The sequence below is a fragment of the Zalophus californianus genome, chromosome 4, assembly GCF_009762305.2.
Source record: "Zalophus californianus isolate mZalCal1 chromosome 4, mZalCal1.pri.v2, whole genome shotgun sequence".
In the NCBI taxonomy this organism is placed as follows: domain Eukaryota; kingdom Metazoa; phylum Chordata; class Mammalia; order Carnivora; family Otariidae; genus Zalophus; species Zalophus californianus.
In genome coordinates, this window is record NC_045598.1 from 187,672,527 (window position 1) to 187,693,914 (window position 21,388).

The 21,388-nt window shown below is 54.3% G+C and overlaps 1 protein-coding gene across 7 annotated transcripts in view; it reads right to left on the reverse strand.

Annotated features, from left to right (window-relative positions):
- Positions 1–21,388, reverse strand: part of TRAPPC9 (trafficking protein particle complex 9) — a 538,722-nt gene that overhangs the window by 123,117 nt on the left and 394,217 nt on the right. For all 7 annotated transcript variants that reach the window (XM_027598884.2, XM_027598890.2, XM_027598898.2 and 4 more), the window contains one exon: positions 5,393–5,546. In XM_027598884.2, coding sequence (XP_027454685.2) covers positions 5,393–5,546 — 154 coding nt within the window. The remainder of the gene's footprint in view (positions 1–5,392; positions 5,547–21,388) is intronic.

The window sequence follows — 21,388 nt, forward strand, 5'->3', positions numbered from 1 at the left end:
AAAAAAAATTTTTTTCAGGGGATGGGAAGACATGGCTCCATTAAGAGCATCTTGGAGAATAAACCACCAGCCAGTTAGGAAGGGTCAAGGGTGACCTGAGGCAGTCCACCGTCCACAGCTTAATCTCTGCCCCTGCCTTAAAAGGGAGAAGGGGGTCAGCTGAAGGCACAATCTCCATACTGTAAAGAACACAGTCTGGAAAATTGAAAAGCCAGGTGGGGCCATGTCCCAGGCCAGCTGTCCTGGTCAGGACCAACTAAACTGAGGACAATGGGCCGATAGTCTTGTAGGCTTATGCTTGTGAGACTCTAGCAAAACCCAGCGACAAATGTCATAGCCTGTGGAGCTTCCTGGGTTCACAGAGGGCAACTGATGTTTGCAAGGCCAAACACAGACACTGCTCAGCAATGCACAGCCTGCTCTGGACGCACGGCCCTGCGCTCAGAACAGCTACCCTGCTCCGTGTCCTTCCATGTTCTAGTTACCTGCATGTAAGTGACCTCTGCGTGCTGCAAAGATATTCCATCTCCAGCTCTGGGCCATCAGTCCTTAGGCATCTAAAACCCAGCCTGCAGTTAGGCTCCTTGAGTCTCTACCTGGCCCTCAAAGCAGCCAGATGGTTCCAAAGGGTCTCCAGACAGAACAGAGGAGACACGTGCTTATCAGACCACCTGGCGGAAACGCTGCCCAGATGGTCCGGATCACTGGCCTTTACAGGGATCAGCTGAACTGTGCGCACAGCTCTTGCCATGAAACCTACCCGGGGTTGGATTCTGATATGTCAGCGAGTATCTCACCAACCCCTGAAACGCTCTTTGGAGGGAGATTTGCAATAAAAACAAGGAAAATGAGAATGTGAGATGACACCGAGCTTGCTCCACACTTATCCTTCATCTGTTTCCAGCACAGATCGTCTGTGCATGGCTGCCCTCTGGAAAAGGAGCCAGGCTTCCAATAAGACGAACCTTGTTCATTAAAACTCCCTTCACATATTCACCAAAACCCTCGGCATAGTGCAACTAAGCCAGCAACCTTTCAGTCTGCTCCATCGATGAGATGGAAGCTATGCATTCACCAAATGGTTTTAATACCTACATGCTGGGGGATTACATGCAGCACTGGGGCCAGGAAAGGAGCACGCTCTAACAGGGCAGGGCCCACACCTGATTTTGCTCATCACGGAGGTCCCCGGTGCCTAGCACAAGCCCAGCATACAGCAGGTCATCAGTAAGTAGCTGCTAAAGGAACAGGACACAGCACGGACTCAAGAACAGCGCAGCCTAGCAAGTGGGTGAACTTGGGAAAAAAATGAACTTTCCCATACTTGGTAAAGACTGTAACAAATGACAGCTAGGCACTGAGTGTTGCAGGAGTCCAAGGGAAGGGTCAGCTCCGGCCGGGCGAGGTGAAAGAGGTAGAGGTCAGTGACAAAGTGGGCACCCTGGGAGACAGGACATGCATCAAGGATGAGGAAGACTCAGTCAGATCCTGGTGGACTCTCCTCTCTGAATTACAAGTGGAAAGTGGATACAGACATGGCCAATCTCCAGCCACCCCAGAACCAGCTACTTTGAGGGGCTCTCAGAACTACAATCCTGGACCATTGGCGACAGGTTCAATCAGAGGTGGAGGTGGGGACACGGCTGAGGCCTGGCCCCCAGACCTCTGTGCAGGATAAGCCTCCTCCGAGCCAGGTCCTGGAAGCAGCTCCGCTTCTGCTGGCAGGAAAGGGGGCTCCCCTTGCAAACACCTTCCAGGGTTAGGCGCTAGGGTTACATGTGGACCATGGGGCCTCACTTCAAGTAGTCAGTAAGAAAAGAACATGAGTTTGGGGATCCTGGCTATGTTAGCTCAGGTAAGTTTTTTAACTCCCAAAATGTACTTGTTTTTCAAACCAGAGTACTATCAGTTTTGCCAGTTTGGGGTCAGAAAAATGCGAAGATCCTGGTTGACACCTGGCAGGTGATCAAAAGGGCAAATAGGATTGTGAGAACTAACCCAAACAGCAAACTGGAGTAGCTATTCTCACCTTGGCTGAACAGAGGGGGACACGGGGCCCTCAGGCCACAGCCTCCCCACGGAAACACCGGAAGCAGCAGAGCTGGGCCTTCAGACCCCGGGCTCTGGCCCCAACCGTGCAGCATCCTAAAGCCAAACACAGGTATTTTCTGGATTACACGTGGACAGCCAGTATCTGCTAACAACAAAGTCGGCTATGTCAAGGTTTCCCAAGTTCAGTAAAGACCTTCCAGTGGCGGTAGCTAGCAGGGAAGAAGGTGGAAGGGGGACTGTGCTGGGCAGCGGGAGGCAAGGCTGTGTTCATGCAGACAGCATCAATGTCGGTCACACGAGCCCAGCTCTTGGGCCCGATGCCGCCTGTGCAGGCCACTCTCCCACCCCCAGAAATCCACACAGACGCTACACACCTGCCGGTCCCTCTTGCCGAGGGGGAAAAGTCCCTTTAAAAATGACCAGGCTCAGGTTGGCGATAAGGAAGAGGTAACGCAGGAGAAAGAGCTTCATACGGATCTTTGAGGATGGCAGGTAGGGGAAGGGGGAGGTGAGAGGCAGGGAGGAGAGAGGGAGGGTGGAAGGGAGGCCCCTGGATCGCACCACCTCTCTGGTCTGCGTGCTGTGTTAGCAGTCACAGGGGACGAACAGCTCTGCAATGTGCCAGCCCTCACTCAGGAAGGATCCTGCCTCAGCCCTTCCAGGTTGCGCTGTAAGTACCCATCTCTGAGTCTTCTCCCTTGGACTGGGGGCATCTCCAGGGCCCAGCACATGAGCACTCGTTATCCAGGTAAATAGTGGGGCTGCAGTTCCTGGCGTCCCCAGCTGCTCATCTGGTCACTGTAGACATGACGGAGACAGATGAGCCTGCATCTATTGCAGGATCCACAATTCCCACGGAAACATATCTATCCAGCCCTACATGCTACATATGGTCCATTTTTGTTCCTGTAGATGAGTGTCAAATCAGGCTCAAATCTTTGTATAAAGTCTAAATATTGAGAAAACATTACTAAAATGCATAATAAAATATTAGCCAATTCAATCTTTGGTCTTTCCATCTGCTTGGATCCAGGTTTACAAGAGCAAAAGTCTGCTATCCATCCCATGCCAGATGTCATTGCCAGATGAGAGAGAGATCCTTAATATTCTTTCTCTTTAATCGAATCCGCCTATAGGTACAGTCTCTCAAAAACTTCCAATCAGTACATTCAGGAGACAGATGTGCCTGGCACATGGTTAACAGTAAATATTTGTCACATGAATTATTAAGCCAATACAGAAAACAGGGATGCCAACCTCGTAAAGAAGGCAAAGCTAAAACAAGAGAAACTCAAAGATATTTTTGGCACATTTTTGGCCATTGTTTTCAGAGAACATAAGTATCTTGAGGGTCAGCATCATCCCATTGGAAGGCAGCACATCCCCGCCCAGGGCTTCTGGTAGGTGCCCGTGCCCGCACTGACTGGCAGTCATCATCTCTAAGACGGGGCGGCAGAGCCATCCACCATGGTGAATGACCAGGGCCAGCCCAGGGCCGGCACCTGGGGAGTCACGGGTATGTCTGCAGCAGGTGCCGCAGTGGCCCTGGCACGAGGGGAGGCAGGGGCGCAAACCCCCCCCTTTTGAGGCTTCCTATTCTTATCTATGCCCAGAGTGAGACCACTCAGGAGGACGGATGCCTTCCTGCTGGGCCCCTCAAACACACTGCCTCTTCCTCCATGGGGCTGAGGCGACTCATTCACAACCAGGCCCCCTGGCTCTGCACAGAGCTCCCTGTGCGAAGCAAAGGCCCTGAGGCCCAGGAGCAGGGCATCTCCTACCTCACATGGAGACTTGCACATCCAGAGTTTACAGAACCTCTCCAACCCCAGTCCCCCAGCTTCAGCATCATGACCACAGATACCAGGACAGGAGGGCCCCGGGCCTTCTGCTGTCCCCCAACAGGACAGAGGTTTTCGACCCTCCCTGATGACAGGGCTGGGAACGGTGCTTTGCCTGCAACCTCCCTGGGCAGCTGGCCCTACCACGTCCCGGCTGGGCTCACGGGGACTCAGCTCAACTCTCCCCCGCGGAACGAGAGTACCAGTCAGAAGCGGAAGGAGTAAAGGAGATGGTGGGACTGTGCGCAGGGTGAGCACCGCCTCCCTCTGGGCTCCACCACTCTGCTCATTCCAGCAGCGAGCACTGGCTGTCGGCGAGGAGCGTGAGAGGGAGGACTCCAGTCATCCCTCCTTCTCACACCCCGCTGTACAAAGACAAACGCCTGAACTCCGTGACGGCCGCTGTCATGCACAGTCTCCCAGGCACAGGTTTTAAACGTCTGGCTCCCCAATCCTCCAATTTAACATGGGAAGTACTTATTCTGTCCCAGCTCCTTGGGCATGGGGGTCTACCAGCCCAAGATTCTCTTTAGTGTACACAAAGGAATGTACCTCGACTCCTGGAAACTGCCCCCTGCAGACTGAGGATCCTTCCAGAATCCCGGGAGATGGTCCAGGATGACCGGGCACCACACAGCACAGGACCCACGTGTGAACAAGGCGACCAAGACATCTACATCAGAGTTGCCTCTTCCTGGGAGACGTTCCATGTGAGCTATCCTCTTACACCCTGGGACCTCTAGGGCATCCCTCACCCTACAGAAGCCCCCCTAATGTAAGCCTTCCCTGACTGCCCTGCGCCCGCAGCTTCCTCCCCTGAACCGCGCAGACTCAACATGACGCTCTGCCCGGCCCCTGAGGTGCACTGAACCCTTGGCAGGCACAGCCACGCCCAACGAGGCCAGGAAGCCGCGTGGAGGCCTCCTCCTTCCCCCTCGGCCTCTCGGGTGCCTCGCAGAATACCCCACCCAAAGCAGGTGCTCTGTAAGCCCGCCGAGCACACACCTGAGTGCACCTGGGATTCTGGTGTGATGTCAAGTCCAGGATGGGGCCTGTCCAGTGCCAGGCGCTCTTGTGCAGCACCACCCTTCCCGAAACACTCTGGTGCCTCGGGGAGCTGCGCAACGCGACTCCACTTTCCCAGACAACTGTGTGCAGTGTTGAGCTGTCACTCTGTGACGCTCCCCAAGCCCAGCAGTGACAGGCTGGCGTGAGAACGTGTCATTAACACAAACATCAACACTGGCAAGAAACACGTGACCCAAGACATTTCAGGGAGGCGGCCTTTCCTCACCCTGAATCCACACCTTGTGGGTGGGGCCCTGGGACCAGGAAGGGGCTGAGGAAGGACACCCATGGTCCATATCTCCTTGGCATGCCCTTTCTGAGCTCTGTGTGCCTAGCACCCAGTGGTGAAGGCCCCCCGGGGTAATTCTCAGCGGGCAGAAGCCCCAAGCAGGGTGCACCGAGCGCCAAGGCGGCCACTGTGAAAAGGATATGATTCTCCAGTGGACGTCCAGCTTGCTGTCGATATCCAGGCCGGGGGCTTCCTGCCGCTCTTCTTCCAGTTGCTTTGGGTTTGCAAACTGTCCCTTCTCCCCAGGGGATTCTGGGAAACTCTCGAAGTTGAACTTGTCCACTTGAATGGCCATTCTAGGAGAAGGGGAAACAGCAGAGAATGAATCAGCAGGGCAGTGTCTTTTGCTGGCTGCTAGAGAACCAGCACATGCCCGCATGAGACCGTATAGTGAATCATCAGAGTAACTCATAACGGGTTCATTCCAAGGAAAGGAAGTAATGGACTCCCAGGGCAGCACTGGCTTTGGAGCTGGTTCAACACACAGCCTAGAACCGGAGACACAGTCAGGGACCCCAACCTCAGAGAAGACTCACACACCCCCCAGAGCAAATGTCATTTCTGGACCAGGACGAGGCAGACGGGATGCGGTGTGGGAAATCAGACAGGACGAGAATCATTTCACCCTGGCAACCCCAAAGGTTCCTCAGCAGCGCCCCCTGTCATCTCGTCACACAAGCCACGCCCCACAGCTGCGCCCCTCCCGTCGCCTTCTGGCCTCCACATCCAGAACCGTGTCTTGTGACACCCTCCCCTTCAGGTTTCTGCCAACTGTCAGGTCCTCTCCAAAGCCCTCCACCTGCTGGTGTGTCTAGCCCTACCTTCCGGCAGGTTCTAGAACACCCCAGGCTCTTCCTGCCTTAGCCTTAGTGCTCACTGCTCCCAGGGTGGGAGCCTCCTCTCCTGAACCCCCATTCTCAAGGCTGGAGCTTGAGGAAGGTCTTCCATGCACCTCCCCTCGCCCCACCATCATGACACCATTAATCTCTGCCGTGGCGTCTGTCACGAGCTGTAAAACACTTACTTGTGGGCTTCACTGCCTATTGGGTCTACTGGAGTTGAGCTCCCTGGGGGCAGAGATCTGCGTGGCCATGCCACGGTTGCCCAGGCCTGGGTAATGCCTGCACGCCACGGCAACGCAGCCCCTGAACAAATGAACGAGTGGATGAAGCACCTTCCCAACACCCTGGGCCAATGCTCGCCTCTCCCGCCTCACAGCTGCCCAACCTCTGTACCTCATCCTTGTTCGGCCGCACCCCCAGGCCCTACCGCACCCGGGCCCAGGCGCTCTGATGGGCTGCCTGCAGCCTGCCCCCACTCCTGACCGTGACCTTCCCATGGGCAGAGGCTGTGTCTCACTGATGCTCGAAACCCTGCGTCTTAGCACAGAAGCGAGCATGCACGAGGTACTTAATAAAGGTGCGGTACGTGCATGGGATGAAAGGAGAGGGGGAGGAAGGGGGTTTCTTCACATGAGGCCCCCGAAGCTCTGGCTCCAATTGAAAGATGACAGAGAGTCAGTCAGTCAGAGGATCAGAGCAGGCGTGCAGCCTTATCACAGACGGTGCTGTGGCCAGAACATTCAGCCAAGCCCAGCACGTTCTAAGTGGCCTTTGGGGCCATTCCCTGAACCACTCAGGAGGGCCCGCTCTTTAACTAAGGGTGTCTGCGTGTTAAACTGTAGCCCAAGCGGAGATCCTGAGAACCTGGCAGCTTGGAGCAAACTACTGAGCTGCCCATAAGTATATGGCCTTTGGCCAGGCAGTGTCCGGAGCTCAGCTGCCCCAGAGAACGAGAGACCCGGTGTCAGCAGAGAATATGGGGTATTTCGTAACAAGAACTCCGTCTGAAAGCTACGTGGACTCCTTTCTGACTGTAAAAGTAGACAGGCTTACTGAAAAAGGTGGGAAAATAGCAAAAAGCATAAAAAAGTAAAAAGGACTCAAGCCTATACTCTAACTGTAATATCTTAATTCTAGAATCCTTTTCCTAAGTATTTGTATTTCAGTGTAGTTCAAATGATTCTATCTGTATGTGTGTAAGTTATTATACATCTCATTTTATTCATGTACATACCCTACGTTACAGCTTGTTTTTTTTTTTTTTTTAAGATTTATTTGAGAGACAGAGAGACAGAGAGCAAGCACAAGGGGAGGGGCAGAGGGAGAGAGAGATAAACAGACTCTCCACTGAGCAGGGAGCCTGATTAGGAGCTGGATCCCAGGACGGAGATCACAACCTGAGCCAAAATCAAGTGTCAGTTGCTTAACTGACTGAGCCCCCCCCCAAGCGCCCCTTACCCCTTGTTTTACTTTCAATGCACTATGAACACTTCCACAGCACCAAAAATCAGTCTGCAGGATGTCCCTTCATGAGGCCATACCAGTGCTTACCTAACAATCACCCTACTTTCAGACTTTCAGAGATTTCCCAATTATTTAAAATATTACTATTGAAAAAGTCCTAAACATCTTTGTGCTTCAATTTCCTGTCCGCATTTATGCTGTGTGTGGAGCCCATATCTCAAAGCAGAGACTGAATCCAGGGGCGGAAAAGGTCAAGGCCAGTAGGGTGGAGCACTGAGCTCCTTCTCAGACAGGCTCTCACCTAGGCGCGTGCCCGGGCGGCAAGGGTGGTGCCCCACATGCTGCACCCCTCCCATACTGGCCATGAGGGATTCTCAGGCTTCACTAGGAAGAGGCGAAATGCTACCTCACTGATGTTTTAATTGGCAGGTCTGAATCACTCCCGAGACTGAACATTTTTTCAGAAGCTTATTAGCCATTTTTCATCCATACTTTTCTTCCCCTGTGAGGTGTCTATGTGTGCATCAAGAGCGCCTCTAATTTCCCAGTCAGCAAGGGCTCTACCCAGTCCCCAACCTTGAAAGTGGACTGAAGCAAACGAGTGTTCTCTTCAAGCAAAAGGTCAGAATATTTCCTAGGTTTCACTAAAAAGGCCAATTTCAGTTCATCACCGGGTAACCCAAAAGCAACTAATAACTTTCACCTTTGAAATGGGTCTGGAAACATTCTGGATCCCAGGCTCTTGCTGTTGAACACAGAGGGAGAGAGTCCAGCCAGCACTCCACATCCTCAGGGTCAGAACACACACTGGACGCTGTGGCCACTGGGGTGAGATTTGTGTGCTTTCCTAAAGAGCTTTTTTGAACAATTTCTGACGAAGTAAGCATCAGACTGCATCATCCCCCTCCACCCTTGATGAAATTGTAAGTCAGGTGTGCCCACAACACAGAAGGCGGAAGGAAATGAAATGTCCTGGACACCTGCTCTGTGCCAAGCCCCATGCTAAGTACTGTGCACATACATTCATCTGATCAATGACAACACTCCTAAAGAGGAGTGTGATTTGCTTTCTTACAGATGCGCGGAAGCTCTGTGGGCATCAGCCACTGCCGCATGCCACAGAGCTGGCCGCCCCGCATCTGGGGGACAGACTCAGCGCTACTGTTTTGTTTTTAGCTTTGTTGGGCACTCTCTTGCTCAGGCAGAGCACCTAACGGGAAGTCAGCTTTTGCTCATGCTGTGTGCAGAACTGGCATGGGACGCAGAGCCAGGGACAGCAAAGCCTGCTGCCACATCCACAAACCACTGCTCCCCGAATTTACAAGAGCCTCTACCCCCAGTGCCTGCAACACACAATGCTGGCGAGCATCCTGAGGGCAGCATCCCTCCTTTCCCACAGATGATAACGTTCAGGTACCAAGAAGCTGAGTAACTCACTAGGGTCACCCAGCTCAAAATCCCGGAGCCAGAATGCCAAGTCCAGAAGCCAAGGATTATTTCCCCAAACCACAGGGAGCACAGCCCCTAAGCATCACCACCCCTCCTCCGTCCTCCCTTCCAGGACGGGGAGAGCAATGTGTGACTCGTAACCTGTTTTCCCAGAGCTGAGTCCTGATGCGTGAGCTCTCCACCTGCCGAAACCTGCTGCGTTATGTGAAGCGTTGGAGGGGCCCTCTGCTTTGGTGCCCCAGGAGCCGCCCTAGCTCTGAGTCCAGCTATGTAATTGGCTTCAGCCATCATGGCTTGAGGCTGTTGCTTTCGTCAGGAAGCCACGCAGACTGGGGACAGCAGTGCTCTTGGGGATGGGAGCAACTGGGAGGATGTGCACAGGGCACCAATGCGGCAGCAGGCAGAGAGAGAGAGAGAGAGAGAGAGAGAGAGACACCCTGCTCTGGACCCCACCGGCGCATGGCCTGGAAATGCAGTCAGCAGTCCCGAGAGGGATAGCTGAGGACTTACACCTTCTCATGCAGGCACACGGGCCACCACGAGCCCACGGGCAGGGGTCTGCTTAATGCCCTGAACGACTTCACGTCTATACGCTCAGTGAGCAAGCCTTCTGCCTAACAACAAGGAAGCACCAAGCCGTAAGGAGGCACGGGAGGCGCCTGTCGAGGACAACTTCCCCGGCATAGCTCTCCTCACTCGGGTTTAAGCTCATACCCATGGACTCCTTTTATCTGGGGTGAGGCCACGCAAGTCAGAGAGTACTTGGGCAATCCCCTAAAAAAGTGTCTAAAAAATAATTCAAAACCATGGCTGAACCTCGGGCAAATCAGAGCAAAACTGGAAAACACAATCTTCAGAAAAGATAAAGAAAAGGAGAGGAGAGCAGGGGGGCCCAGGACCCACGGTGAGCGCACGTGCCCTCACGCGGCATGGCCTTCGCCGGGGGCTAGCGCCAGCACGGAAGTCATCCTTCACACGACACCTCGTGTTCAGGATGGCTCTGCTGTTCTTGTTGTTTGTTTCTACTGGTTTTTAATGTTTTTCATTTTTATCTGAAGTATGATTGGCACGTAGTATTAGTTTCAGGTATACAGCACAGTGATACACACCGTCACACACACCCTGAACTCTCGCCACAATAAATGTGTTACAGTATCACCAACAGCATTTCTCAGGCCCTACCGCTCATCCCCGTGACTTACTTATGTTAGAACAGGAGGTCTGCACCTCTTAATCCCCATCCCCCACCTCCGCCATCCCCCACCTGCCTCCTCTGACAACCACTAGTTGGGCTCCATATCTATGGGTGTTTCTGCTTCCTTGTTCGTTCATTTCTGTGTGTGTCTGGGTTCCACATGTACGTGAAATCCTACGGTGTTTGTCCCTCTCTGTCTGGCTTACTTCATTTAGCACAAGCCCCCCTCCAGGCCCATCCACATTGTCAAGAATGGCATGATCTCTATCTGTAATCAAGTAAAGACACGATGCCGGGCACAAAAGTGCGTGATCTATGGTCAGCGGCTGACCTGGGGCAAGAATCTGGTCTCTGGGCTCCCTGTCCAGGGCAGTCTCAGAAGCAGGAGGACATTTGCAAGGGACGCCAGGAGGCACCTGGTCTCCAGTAGATGGGCAGAGGGTAGAAGAACCTGGCTCTTGTCACAATCTCCAGGACTAGGCCGCCGGCTCCCCTTGAGGGCCTTCTGAGTCCTCTGTGTCTCTTGCCCATACCCCTTACCTTCTCTAACCCAACCTCATTTTCTAAAGTAGGGAGAATGCCCACTGGCTCACTGTTCACTCTATGAAGAAGTCTGGGCATGTGTGTAAGTGTGGTTAGCACTTTGCCAGGGGGCGTCTGGATTAGTTGCAGGGACCAGGCTTGAATCCCAGATGGGGGAGAGGCCCAGGCCCCACACGCATGTGCCGGGACAGGACTCCGTCAGATCCTAGTAACAGCATCCAAACGTCAGCCCTGCCCAAGACTGGCCCGACCGCCCACACCCTCACGGCACAGCCTCTCCTGGAACGGTGGCATCACCTCCCAGGTCCCTCACGGTGCACAGAACACTGCAGCTCAGGTCCTTCACCTCAGACGGGCTAAACCCCCTCCTGTGAAGGTTTCGTGTGGATTAAATAAGACAGTAGACACAAAATGGTCGGCCCAGTGGCCAGGACACCAGCAGCCCTGTATAAATAGCAGCTGTTGTCATGGTGGTTAATCCCAAGTCCCAGATGAAGAGCCCAAGGCGCTCACAGCTACAGAAATCACCTCAGGCCGCTCGCGGAACCACAGAGACTCTCGATTCAAATGTACCCATGAGTCTCCATGCAGCATCCTGGGTGCGCTGTCCAGCCTCCCCACCAGACGCTCGCCACCGAGATTCCATTCCAATCATCCTGATGAGTCGGAGTTAAATAAAATTAATACCACTGCTGAATGCCAATTTTCACGTTTAATTTTATGGCCAAATGTGACAGTAATAGTCAAGAGTTGGCACTAGAAAAAGGTGCTGTGATTCTGAAGAGTCTATATAAAAGCAGTGGTTTTTTAAAAATATCGTATGATTCAGTCTTTGAACAGCTGATAACCTCACCAGGGAAGTCATAATGATGACATTTAAATACAAATCAGGGAGTCGAATTTAGGAGGGTTATCCACATATAATTAAATTGAACTTTCATTGGGAGATAATTGATAGCTATAACACTGGAATTCTAAATTTATGTGCTGCGTCACATGGGCATCTGCTTGACTAGACCAGCCTATCGGTTTTCTAATGAAGTACAACCCAAGTGAAAGGAAGCAGTCAGCCTTGAGGAGACATCCATCCTGACTGAGGAAGGGCTCTAAACAGCCCAGAAAATGGCAGGAACACTGACATCTGGATCACACCCAAAGAAGAAAATTTCCCCCTTAAGCCTCATGGATCAATTACAATAAAGAAAAACCCTTCTGTAGTAATATTTTTTAAAGATTTATGTATTTATTTTAAAAGAGCAGGGAGGGGCAGAGGGAGAGGAAGGGAGAGGGAGACAATCTCCAGCAGATGCCCCACTGAGCACAGGGCCCAACGCAGGGCTCGATCCCACGACCCTGAGATCACCACCTGAGCCGAAATCGAGAGTCAGATGCTTAACTGACTGAGCCGCCCAGGCACCCCCTTTCCTTATTAATTTTAAGTGAAGAGAAAAGATACACTGGATTCTAAAAATCAAAGCCCAGCACAATGCAATCAGAGCATCACCAGGGACCGCACCAAGCACCGGCCGTCTGAGTGCTATCAGCTCTGGGTTCACGGCAGCCCCAAGAGGGATTCAATCTGTATGTAGCAAAGCTAAGTAACTTGCCCGAGGCCACAGAGATGGCAAACAGGAGGTGGGGAATGCCTCACCAAGACCTGGCCTGGAGAGCCTGGAGTCTGAAGCAGGCGTGACCGGAGGGGGCCAGAGAGGCATCCCCGCTCTCCTAAACTCCAGGGGCACACCTGACGGGCGCCCAGAAATGAACAGTGTCCACAGGTGCCTGACCCACCAGCCGCCGCCATGGTCTGTGCGGCTACAGGGCTCAAGGGCTGGACTGGGGGTCCACTCAGCTTATAACCAAGCCTGGGGCTGGGGTGGGCAGTGGCCTGAGGCCCAGTGCCCGCCCCCCACCCAGTCTGCTCCATGCACAGGCTGGGGCAAGCTGCGGATAGATGCCCAGGCTCCTTCAGAGGTAAAGGAAGGCCACGTCTCTGAGGTGTTTGGTTTGTCTGAATCTCAAGTTCCTCATCGTAAACAGGAGGTGTCTGGAACACACCTACCTTTCGGGTTTGGATTCCATGAGCTCAGGAAGGCAGGTGGGGATTCGAGTGGCTGTCAGGTGACCAGTGGCCTCCCACTGGCAGGACAGATTCTCAGAAGAGTGACTGGTCTGAACACCTTGGTTCCTTCATCAAAGTCCAGCTGGTTCCAGCTGGCAGGAGAGTGGGGCCAGTGAAGACACCGCCACGTGGCACTCACAAAAGCACCTGGAGACACACTATCTCTTTCTCTACTCAACACACCCATTTTACAGACGGGCGAACGGAGCTCACGAGAGGCAAATAGCCCACCACAGTTACCAGCTGTGAGGACAGAAGGTGGACTCGAAGCCCATGCTTCTGCCCTCCACAGAGGACCTGTGCTCAGGGCACCCGTCGCCTTGCAACACTGCCCTTGCCTGCCTGGCCCCACCTCAGAGGGCTCACTTCCCCCACCCTGGAAGACCCAGCCAGACACGGCCTCCCTGCAAGGTCTCCCTGCCTGCCCACCCCGCTTTCCCAGCCTCTGAGGCACCTGCATCACGCCCGGGGCTCCGGGACAGGGCGGGTCCAGCTGCTGTGTCTCCACGGCTGGGCTGGCTCTGTGACTACTGGTCAGGGGATGGGCGCTTGCACATGCAGCCTCAGAAATACCCCCCATGCGTGCAGATACTTCCTTTATAAACGTTGCACATATTTCTTCTGTGTAAGCTGAAGCTGCAGAGAAGCCAGGCCCACTGTGTGGCATATACAGAGCAGCCCCTTCCACCGAGGCCAGCGCTCCTGTGGAAGCACAAGGCCTTACTCTGCATTTCTGTACATCAACATTTGCTTTAGGACCTTTCTCAGCAGAAAACAGGGCTCGGGAAAATGAGATTCCCTCTTCATGTCCTCAGGCTGCCGGCCACCCTCCCTCTCTGGACTGCAGGAAGCAGAGTGAGCGCCAGCATCACTTTTAATTTGATTTCCCTCTACCTGGCCTCCCACGGGGCAGCTTTCCCCGCCTAACAGGGCCAACTGGCCCTGCTGGATCCGTGTGGCCACACTTCGGGGAAAGGCAAGAAGAAGCCAGGCCCGGGTCTTCCTCCCCGTGGCCTCGGCAGCACCACATGAAGGGGCAGAAGTTAAAGTCAGCAGACGGGAGTTCACGCCCTGACGTCACTCCTGACGAGGCGTGGGATCCAGGGCGGGTCACCTCACCGTGAGGCCCCACGTGGGATGGAGAACAGTGTGGACAAAGGAGCATGGGCTCTGCAGCGACACAGACCTGGGTCCTAACCCATCCTTTGTCACCTGTGACCTCTGTGGCCAGAGGCAAGTTACCCGAGTGTCTCCAGGCCTCGGTTTCTGCATCTGCAAAATGGATAACCTCCCTTGCAGTGTTAAGATTGTGGAGAATTCATTTGAACCCCCTGGCATATAATTGGTGCTAAAAATGTATAACTATTACTTTTGAGGGCAAGGAAAATGTTCTAAGACGCACAACTCTGTGAATATGCTAAAAAATATCATTGAGGTGTGCACCTTTCAATGGGCAAATTGTACACTATGTGAATTGTATCTCAATAAAGCTGTTATCAAAGATTATAGCTATTAAGGGAGTTATCATAATAAAGATCAAATGGGATAGCATTTATGAAGGCTTTTTGTGAAGCATAAAATGCCCGAGAAGCACTAGCTATTTATTCTGTTCACTCAGTGTCCTGAGTTCGCAAACCTCATTTCACCGAGACCACCGTGAAAGCCTGAGCCTCCCGCCGTACCCTCGGCTGTGCCCTCCCACTGGGTCTCCTCCGTGATTTCCAGCCCCGGCCCAGACAGAAACCGGAAACCTCATGCTAGACGGAAGCCCCACTCAAAGGCTACCTCCGGATTCTCACGCCTGTGCTCCCCACTGCTTTCAGTAAGGCCCCCGGGGAGCTCCGCGGGCAGGAGCATGCACCGGGCCGGTGCAGGCCTGTCCTCTCTGAAGCATCAGAAATCCTTTCCCCCGATCAGCTCGTCTCTAAGGACAGGCTTTGGGTCTTCCTCCAACACTCTTCACCGGCTACTCCGGAGAAATTTGTTCTAAGATTAAAATATCTATCAGCTTTCTTGCTGGTTTCCTGCTAGTCTTCTAAAGTCTGAAACAGCTGGTTTCTGCCTGGGTCTGCCTCCGCTCAGCTGCGCCTTTGGGCCAGTCCCTGAGCTTCCCTGGCCTGACCAGGAAGGAAGCCTGTCCCACTGGGTGGCTGTGAGCAGCACATGACAGCACGGAGGAGAGGGCCTAGGCCATGGCACACAGCTGGTGCATAATCAGTGCTGGCTCCCTCTGGCTTTTCTAACTGTAACTGAAACTAAGCCATGTTGGCGATTCCACCTCCTGTGGCCGAGAGCCTGGGGGGGGATCTGCTTTTCCCGAAGGTCATGCTGAGCCCAGGGAAGGCTGCAGGAGGCCGCCGCGCAGCCGCGCGGTGCAGGAGCTCGGGTTCGGACCGGCCGCCTCCGCTCAGGCTGCGGCGCGCTCTCAGATGAAGAAGGAGCACGAGCACAAAGTCTCTTCCCAGCGGCTTCTCCACTCACCTGGGGTCTGCTGGACTCAAAGAGGGGGGTCAGGAGCAACCATGTGACGGTCACAGAGCCTGCGTCCCCTCCGTCACTCAGGCAGAGGACGTGGCTGCATCCCCGGGCACCCTGTCTCTACAGGGGTGGGTGCCGCAGCGGACTCCCCAGCCGGGGGCAGCTCCTGACCCATGGCCAGGTGCGGGTCTCACACTGCAGCTGCAGCACAGGGCCTGCTCCCATGGGACACGAGTGCCCCCTGAGGCTCTGCCAGCTAACGTGTGAGGGCCGGGCAGGACATGAGTCACACTGTGGCTCCAACAGGGATGCCGCCCGGGGCCACACTAAGGGGCAGGAACCCGGGACGACCCACCCTGGGGTGAGCTCAAAGGTGTGCAGAGGGTAGCTGCCATGCAGGGGGCCCCAAGCTCAGGCCACGGGGACAGAAGGCGGATCAGGAGCAGGGCCTCTCCCTCTGGAGACACGGGCAAACTGGTAAGGTTGTGGTGGGGATGGAAAGCGCTAAGCCACACAAAAGCGCAGGATGCTGCAGGAGTATAGGAAAGGGACAGCTAACCCTGCCCCAGCCATGTCAGGGATGGCCAGAAAGAAGCGCTGGCTGAGCTGGGGCCGGCAAGGCAGGGAGGAGCCGAGCACCAGAGGGGTGCAGGTGAGGAGGGAGCATCCCTTGCAGAGAGCCAGACGTGACCGAGGAGGAGAGTGAGCGAGGGACCCTGCGATGTCAACACAACGAACTGGACACAGGGAACTGGAAAGGGACAGAGCCAGAGAGGTCGGCGGCGGCCAGACAATGAGGCTCTCACGGCCTCACGAGGGATTGTGCACGTCTCCTCTGCGCCCCGCCGGGTGGGGGACCCACGCCGAGAGGACTGTGAAGGCCGGTTTTCAGAAGAGAGGAAATCAAAACAGCACAGAAATGCAGCCACTGGAGGAGGAAAAGAACCCTTCCTGAGCCTTGGCAATGATCTCCCATGTAATTAATCCTAGGAATGGGTTTTACTATCTTTCCAGAGCCAGTGAAGAAACTGAGGCCCAGGCAAGGACTGGCCCCAAGCGTCCTTCCGCAGGGCCCAGGTGTGCATGGTGGCCAGGAGCAGCAAGGGCCAGCAGGGGCACCCAGAGCCCACCACCCGCACCCAGAAGCATCCACAGCGAAGCACGAGCTCCTCCCTCCGGTCCAGGTGACAGGGCCTGGGTCCAAGATTCCAAAGCCAGAAGGCAACCCTTCTGGGGTGCATCACAAAGGATCACACACCACAGGGCTGGGGGAGGATGAGCAAACAGGAGCAGGGCTCGGGGAGTAGGGGCAGAGCTGGGACACTCTGTTCAGCACAACCCCAGGCCCAGAAAAACAGAGACACGGTGAGAAGAAAAAGGAACATCTTTGGCAGTTTTTTTCCCTAGTATGTCACCAAAGAAAGAATGCAAGAGAAATACATGGAAGTAGTTTTGACATCTGGATTTAAGACAGACCGTAGCGGTTTCCCTCATCAAGCTAGTCAGAAGCGAAAGAACCAACAGCGTTAAATGACCCTAAAATAACTTCCGTATAGCAGCTACAGACGGATCGGATGGGGAAACCGATCAGAACGCAGGGTGAGGATCCTGCTATACCACCCATCTCAAAGGTGAAGGGAAATATACTGAACATGCTGGAGGACAACAGTGTTTCCATTATCTTCCCTGGAAATAAAGATTCCCTTGTCTAAAAACGTCCCTGTGAAATGGAGCTGAGCCTTTAAAAATCACCATGTTGTTTTCAGCTCTTTTGGCAGAGGTCTTTCTATGTTAGGATGCAAATTCCCCTACCTTGCAGGGCTATGCCCCTGCTTCTCCGAACTCAGCAATGGGGATTCTCGCTGGGGTCCGGGGCATCCCACTGCGTCTGCACCTGTGCAGTGGTCCCCTTACCAAGGACTTCCCCACGGGCCAGCTTCCCTGCCAGGATGTCCAACATCTCACTAGCCCCCAGGTGATAAGTGTTGTCACAGCAGAGTCTGAATCCCACAGAAGAGAGAGATGGGCCTCCGGCCAGAGTAGCGCCTGAGGGGATTGGCATGTGAGTCTTAGTGGGCAGGGAGCCGGGGTACCGCCTGCGTCCAGGGCAGCCAGGTCTCCTCACATCACAGTGATCCAGAAGGGATCACAGGTGGCCTGGCAGACGCCAACCAGTCCCCAGGGCCGAGCCCAGAAGCACATGGGTCACCTCCACGGACTCCGTTCTCTTGCCAGAAGACAGTGCTCTTTCTACTTAACAATACTTGCACTGTGCCCCAGGGGCGTCCTGAACACTGAGCCTCAAGTTTGTCACCTGTAAAGTGAGCACACTGCCTGTCTAAAGAGAGGCGATCTGTGGATTTAACTGGGACAGCAGACGCTTCATAAGGAGTTCTCGTTATTTCATGGCTATTGTCATCGTCACTGCATCTTCCCACTGGTGCCTCAGACTCAATCTGTCCCAAACCAGACACACGCTCTGCCCAAGCCTGCTCTCCTCCTGCCCCTTCGCACGCCGCATCACCTCCTGCACGGCCTCATCGCTCCGCCCCCCCTTGCCCCCCGGGTTTGGGCAGATGCCAGGTTATGCAGACCTGCCCCTGCCTCCTTCCACGTGGGGGTGCCCCCCTCTTCCAGCGCCCTGTACTTCGCACCCAGGAGACAGATCACAATGTATACAAACTGTCCCGGATCTAAAGGGCTCCCGCTTGCCGAGATAAGCATAAGACAAGTGGATGCAGACCCCAAAGGACCTCTGTGCCCTGCTAAGGGGTTTCCTGGAGCTTCCAGAGCTTTCTTTAGACAAAGGGGGCCAAGGAGGTTTAGCAGAAGGGAGGCAGCAGTCATCTGTGCTTCTGGAAGGAGCCGGACGGAGTCACCGGTGACAAGGCCAGTATGAAGGCTAGTGCAGTGGCCCAGATGAGAACTGCCATCAGAGAAATGAAGTTCCCAAGGTATGGAATTCTCAAAGAGACAGACAAATCACAAACTGCCTGATTATCATCAGTGTGCAAAGTCGCATTTGCATGGCTATCAACAAACAGCAGAAATACAGAATATCTTTACAGAACACGGATACAGAATTAAAGGAATTTCCTTTAGCAAATAAAAATTAGAACACATTTCCTGAAGGCCAAAATTCTTTCAAAGAGGCAAAAGTGCCAGGGAGGAATGAAACTTTTAAAAATAGGAACCCCTAACACATACGTGGCCCTCGTCTGGGCCCCGCTGGGTCTGAGGGCAGACGTCAGCAGGATGCCGGTGGACTCAGGCGGCCGAGTGCAGCCTGGACTAGGAGTGTGTGCCCGGGGAGCTGCGAGTGGGCCAGACAGCTGCAGGGACATCCCAGAATGACATCCGAATATAATGTGGCCCTAGACGCAGCACACAGCCCCAGAGGGGCCTAGGCGGGGGGCGGCACCCCCAGAGCCACAGGGCTGCATTCACGGAAGTGGGGGGTGGGAGAGGCCAGAAGGAGGCAGGCACTTGGGAGGAGGCTGGGGTGATCCTGGGAAAGACCCTGGCCCTGAACCCAGGTGGGAGGGAGAACAAGAAGTGGGGGACTTAATTCGTCCTATTTCCAGGAGCAGCTGTGCTGATAAAGTCCCTTGGAGAGCCATCACTAAGACAGCAACAACACACAGAGGGGGTCCCATCCCAGTAAACCCATCCTAGGTTGAAACTATCTTAAAGTCAAAATGCATGTAACACACCCAGCCTACCGACCACATGGCTGAGCTGCGCCCGCCTCCACGTGCTCACGGCACTCACGTGAGCCTCCGGTGGGCAAACCATCCAGCAGAAAGCCTGTTATAATAAAGGGTTGACTGTCCCATGGAATACGTGGACTCCTGTTCACAAAGTGACAGGATGGCTGTGTGGGCCCAGAATGGTTTACGGTGTGTCCGCACTGGCCCTCGTGACCTTGTGATCGCTGGCGGACTGGGAGCTGCGACCGCTGCCACCACCCTGCACATCACTGGCCCAGGAGAAGGTCCACATCCCAAATGCCCTGCATCCCTTCGGCACTACTGCAAGGTGGAAAAACCTAAGTCGAATCATCGTGAGGCTGGGAACGGTCTGCACCAGCCTCCCTCTGTGGCCTGATGCCCTCGGAACGGCTCAGCCTGTCTTCTCCGCAGCCTGTGCAAGCACCGCAGAGCCGCACCGGCGTCCCGCTGCCTCCCGCTGCCAGCGCGCTACGCGGCCACTGTCCCCACGCTGCCATGCCACGCCATGCTCACGCGGCACTTTGCTTACCAGCCCACCCTCACGGGTCTGAGTCACCTCCGAACCGCCTCCTTTCTCACCCTCTGTGCTTCTAGTAGTTTCTCTGAAAAGCGTCTGTTGAAAAGATCAGCACTAAATGTGCATTTCTCCCCGTGTGACAAGCAGAGACCTATCTGTCCTCACCTTCCTAGTGCAAGGCACAGTGCCTGACACGTGGGTGCGGAAGAAAATGCTGGCTCAACAAAGAGGCAGCCCCAAAGTCTTTTTATGGCCGGAGCATTATGCCCCCAGAGAGAACCACTCAGTACAGAGCTGGCTGGTACGAAGGCTATGAAATCCCCCCCCATTTTGTTAACAAAGTGCCTCACTCATACTGAATCAGCTGCCATTAGTTAACAACAACAAAGTGCTACCACATGTAACTGCATATTTTATTGATTCTAAGTTAAAGCTCTTATTTCCTAAATTAGATGAGAACACCCAGGAACAGGAAACAGATTTCCCCGCACACCCTGGAAGGTGTGCGCCAAACCTGGGGACAGGGGCACGGCCAGGGTGCAGCCTGTCCTCCCAGCCTGGGCCCTGAGCTCTGTGCAGGGTGACAAATGGAGCTCAGGGCTGCAGAGACGTGGAAATCTGGGTTTGTGTCCCAGCTCCGCCTCAACGTCTGTGTCATCCTGGGTAAATCATTTGGCCTTTTGAAGCATTTTCTCGCATAAAAATAATGATAATGATGCCAACCCCAGAGTGCAGTGCTGGGTATTTAAAAAGCTGCAAGCCGTGCCCTGGGCACTGAGTACACACTCAGGTGACGATAGTAGCTGGCATCATTTCCTACCATCTACCACATCCACCCTAGCACGTAATCCAGGCCCAGGAGGCAGAGGGAACCTGGGGGACACTCAAAAGCTCCACAGGAAGGCACCCAAAGGCCCCCCACCGCCTGGGCCCAGGCACCTTCAGTCCTCAACTGTCATGTCTCTCTGTCTCTTTCTCTCTCTCTCTCTCTCTCTCTCTTTCTCTCTCTCTCTCTCACACACACACACACACACACACACACACACACACACACACACACACACACACACACACACACACCAGTCCCAGGGGACCTTCTGCACAGTCACGGGGCTGCATCTTGGCTCATTCCTCAGGGACCCACTTTGTAAAGCCTGCTCTGCCCTGTCCCCAACTCGCACTCCATGAGAACCACGTCCTTGCTACAGTGACCACTAGTGGTTTGTGCCCGCTGTGTTACCAGGCAGTTTCCTGACACACCTGTTTCACCCCTCTCCATCCACTAGACCACGAACTGGACAGAGTGAGGAAACTGTCTTCCTCATCTTCTACAAACCTGGAACTGAAGTGTTCAACAGGTGTTTGCTGAATGAATCACTGAGAACTGCCTTTGATAACCTGAACGATCTTCATGAGCATGAGGGGGGCAGCCTTGTCCTGTGTGGCCACAGAGGGCAGAACAGAGGGACTAAAGCCACACCGAGCCCTCCAAGCCCGAGCAGGTGGGGTGAACCTGACACAGCCCTCTCTGCCCCCACTGACGACAAAGCAAAGTCCGGACAGATACAAAAGCAGCCTCCTGAGCTCTGGGGGAAGAATGCAAGGAGGTGGGCTTAGGGAAGAGTCGCACGAGACTAGACCCCCACACAGGGGTGGCCTCCCATGGTCCCTCTCCCTTTCCCCAGGGCTGCAACTCTGATGTAAAACCAGGAGAGGGGGTGTCCAGAAGTGTCAGGACAAGTATGTGTGGAGGGAATCCAAGAGGGGAGCGAACCAGAGAAGGGGATCCCCTGAGCC